Source organism: Triticum dicoccoides, unplaced genomic scaffold, assembly GCF_002162155.2.
Source record: "Triticum dicoccoides isolate Atlit2015 ecotype Zavitan unplaced genomic scaffold, WEW_v2.0 scaffold201385, whole genome shotgun sequence".
NCBI lineage: Eukaryota > Viridiplantae > Streptophyta > Magnoliopsida > Poales > Poaceae > Triticum > Triticum dicoccoides.
In genome coordinates, this window is record NW_021234455.1 from 1 (window position 1) to 4,067 (window position 4,067).

Consider the following 4,067-nt stretch of genomic DNA (forward strand, 5'->3'; position numbering starts at 1 on the left):
CCAAAAAAAACCATCCGCTGGTCCCGCGAAGCAAGGCGCAGCACCAAGTAGAAGGCCGAAGTCGCACCGCCACCACGCCACCAGCAGCCCCGCCACCAAGAGCTCTTCCCAGCCGCCACCTTCAAGAAGGAGCACGACACTAGGGTGCCGTCGACGCCCAGAAGGGGAACAAAAGCTTTCGCCATAGCTCGAGGAGGAGACGGAAGGGAGAGGATCCACCCCAAAGCCTCCATGAAGTGGAACGGCGCCAAAGGCGTCGACTTTGGCGAGGCCGCCGCGCCAGCCAGGGGTTTCCCCCGGAACCTCACCCGCACGCCAGATCCGTCACGCTGGCAATAGGGGAAGCCGGAAGCAGCCGCCAAGGACCGGCGCCAGCACGGATCGGGACAGATCGGAGCAGGGGCGGATCTTCTACATGGAGCCATGACAGACTGTGAGGAGCCGCCACCGCGCCGGCGTCCGCAGCCCCCACGCCGCCCGCGCGGCCGTGGGAGGCTGCCCACCAGAGCCCGCCGGCTTCACCGCGCCCATCGGCCGGGGCCGCCGTCCCGGGGAACCAAGGCCCTCCAATCGGAGAGGAGGCGCCAGATCCCGCCGCCACCATCATTTGGGCCGAGCACCCGCGCCTCGGAGGCCCTCAGGCGGCGGCGGAGGGAGGGGAGGAGAGGGGGAAACGCGGCGGCGGTGGCGCTAGGCAGGAAAGTAATATAGATCTCTAATTACAAATTATTTAAGATTGGAATTAGGGGTTGTTCGATCTATGATTCTGGTCTTGGCAGTATTTATTATACGCCTAAACTGAGAGCTAGTTCTTAAGCCCATGTTTTGCCGGCCGATGTGCCCAAGTATTATTCACACAAAACTGTCCAAAGTCCATGGTCGTTCGATCCCAAGATCTGAAGCCTTTATCCCACGAGCCGAGCCCTCCGGCCGCTTTTTTACATATGTTTGACTTTATTCTAAACCTCGTGAGTATATAGCGTGTCAAACTGCACACAATGCTACTTCGGAAGTACCAAACTGTGTGCACCGTTACCCGTTAAATCTGAGGCGGCGTCTCCCATGTGATTTAACTGCGGCCGAGCGGTTCTACCATCCCTTTATGCTATGGTGGCCTTTTAGTTTGTTTATGAATGGATTTTTTTTCGCATGCAAATTACCATACATCTTTCTACCTTGAGTAGGAGACATATCCTATGGCTACATCCCCGGCGCGTGTACATACACATACACGGGTTGTGCCGGCGTTTATTCTACTTCTACCACCATACCTGCATGCATGCATGCATGAGTTTTAGCAAATACAACTAAAACATTCTTGCTTAATCGGAGGTGTTTGGAGGGTTTTAGGACCTAGGAGTAATTAAGCGGGAGTCTTCCAACGTCCCGTGAATCAGAGCTAGACAATCACTTGGTTTGATTATCTAGAGGAATTGTATTCTTTTAAAATTATATATTCATTAAATAAAGCAATAATTCCTCTTTTTTGTTCATTTGTTTACTTCCGTTATATAAACTGGGACGTCTGCATTTCCTTTTGTTCAACATCCCGGGTGCAATTCAAGTGAAATACATACGATATGTCCTTTATATATCCTTTATATGTTATTCCATTTTCTTGAGCAAAATAAAAACATATCGATATCTCCTCATTGCAAAAAAGTATTCTTTTTTAATTAGCAGTCTTGCTATTTGTAAAAAGAAAAAATCACAGTGAATCATATTACTTGTTGTTGTATCTTTTAGGTGGTCCGAGGCACAAGGAATCTGCATGCCATGGACAGTTCGACCAAACTATTCCATGAGTGGGAAATCCAGATACTTGTGCTACTCAGCTTCACACTACAATTGTTCCTCTTCTTTGCTGTCAGGCTTCGGCGCCAAAGTAGCAGTGGGTTCCTGAGACTCTCCACCTGGGCAGCTTACTTAGGGGCAGATTTGGCAGCAGTTTATGCACTGGGCTATCTCTCAAAGCGTCAATATGACACCACAGAAACAAACATACTTACAAGAAACCAACCACTAGCTATCTTTTGGGCACCATTTCTTCTCATCCATCTTGGCGGGCAGGACACCATTACTGCTTTCGCCATGGAGGACAACAACTTGTGGTCGAGGCATCTGTTGAATCTGGTGACGCAAGTTGTCATAGCTTTATATGTTTTCTGGAAATCCATCGGAAAACACAGTGCGAACCTTCTACTTGCGGGTAGCTTTGTGTTTGTTGCTGGAATTATCAAGTATGGAGAAAGAACATGGTCTCTCAAGTGTGGCAGCCTTAAAAGTCTGGAGAGCACAGATGCAAAAAGTTACAGAAAAAAATTGCCCGAAGGAATCTCGGATGATGATGGGTTTGTCCGTGCTGCTCTGGATTCCATGCATCATACCATTGATATCTTATCCGAGCGTAGCATGTTTGGTTCCAAAAGAGAAGAATTAGCGGAGATAGACAAAACTGACCAAGTGATTCGGATGGTCAAGCTGCAGCTTGGAATGATGTATGATGATCTCTACACCAAGGCCCTTGTGTTCACCACTCGGAGCGGAGTTATACTTAGGTGCATCTCTCAGGCATCTATTATTGTTGCTTTTGCACTCTTCCTTGCAAATGACAAAGAGAGGTATAACAAAGCTGACACTGTCATTACCTATTCATTGTTTGCCGGGTGCTTTTTCCTAGAAGTCTGTTCAATATTTGTTTCCATGATGTCACCTTGGACATGGACATGGTTGAAGATTCACAAGTGGGACACACTTGCCTGGTTATCGTGGTTTGTCTTTCGTTGGGACATCGGATACCCAAGGATGGAACAGCGGTGGCCAAATGCGATTGGACAGTACAACTTCCATGGTTGGGTGACTAACAGCAACCTGCAGCCAAGAACACACAGTCAACGAATAATGATGGTATTCAGAAAGTTTGTGGGTTTGTTTGGTGTCCAAAAGAGGAAAATATTTTGGATGAGCAAGTTATTAGACACTGAGTACATGGATGCAGATAACATGATTGTGGAGTATGTTGTAAAAGAGATTAGTCTCTTAAATTCTGAATCCGACGACGATAAAGCCCAAGGATGGCAGAGCATTAGCTCCCTGGTGAAAACAGCAATGAACAATTGCCTTAAAGATTTTGGTTATAGTATTGTTGTGATGCATCTATTCACTGAGGCACATCTTGAACAATATGTTTCTTTCCATTCTGACATAGAGACAAATCGTCCAAGGGCAGATGTACCTTTTGGTCTGATGGAGGTATGCCGGAAACTTTCAAACTACATGATGTACCTTTTGGTTCACCACCCTTCCATGCTGCCGCTATCTATGAGCGCGACAGCTAGCTTCGATAACTTTCACAAACCTGAAAATGCTGAAAATGCCTGTGATGAATTGGAGTTGAAGGCAAGCAAGGAAACACTAGAGGAGTTAGCACGCATGTGGACGCGGCTCCTTGTTTACGCTGCGGGCAAGTCGAGGGCGGCGATGCATGCTGCGCAGCTGAGCGGCGGAGGAGAGCTCATCACGTTTGCCTGGCTACTCATGGCCCACATGGAGATGGGGGATACTGGCAGTAAAAGATTCCATCTTACCACTGATGATTTCCATGCGGAAACAAACTTGACGAATTGATACCTCTTCTGTGTTCCCTCAGAAGATCAGACATCAGGTGCTGATAACCGGTAACTGCAATTCCATCACTATTTATTTGTTATTCCCTACTAAACTAGCTAGACAGCAGCTAGCTCTATAAAATAGTACTCCATGGGTATCTTATTTTGTTGTTCTGTAATGTGAAAAGCAGGTCGGGAATCAGATGATGAATAAGCCAGATTCCTTTGTGCTTGCTTGGTTGCCATGTTGTTTGGCGCAGGAAATGCCTACCTATCTGTCGACCTTCCATACGTGTCCGGGTGTGCTTCAGCCTTTCCATTAAGCCTGCTATGATTCATAGGATATTTATAGGATTTTTGTAAGGTGTTAGTGTCCGTATGTGCTTTCCTATGTGCACTCTTTGCTTGTTTGCTGTCCCTGACTCCAAGTGATGTAATAAGGCACCTCATCTTTGCTGC

At 47.3% G+C, this 4,067-nt stretch overlaps 1 protein-coding gene across 1 annotated transcript; it reads left to right on the forward strand.

Annotated features, from left to right (window-relative positions):
* The first annotated feature begins 1,747 nt into the window (after positions 1-1,747).
* Positions 1,748-3,642, forward strand: LOC119345051. Its single transcript, XM_037615287.1, has one exon. The coding sequence runs from the start codon at positions 1,777-1,779 to the stop codon at positions 3,625-3,627; it is 1,851 nt and encodes a 616-aa protein (XP_037471184.1). The 5' UTR covers positions 1,748-1,776; the 3' UTR covers positions 3,628-3,642.
* Positions 3,643-4,067: the final 425 nt, after the last annotated feature.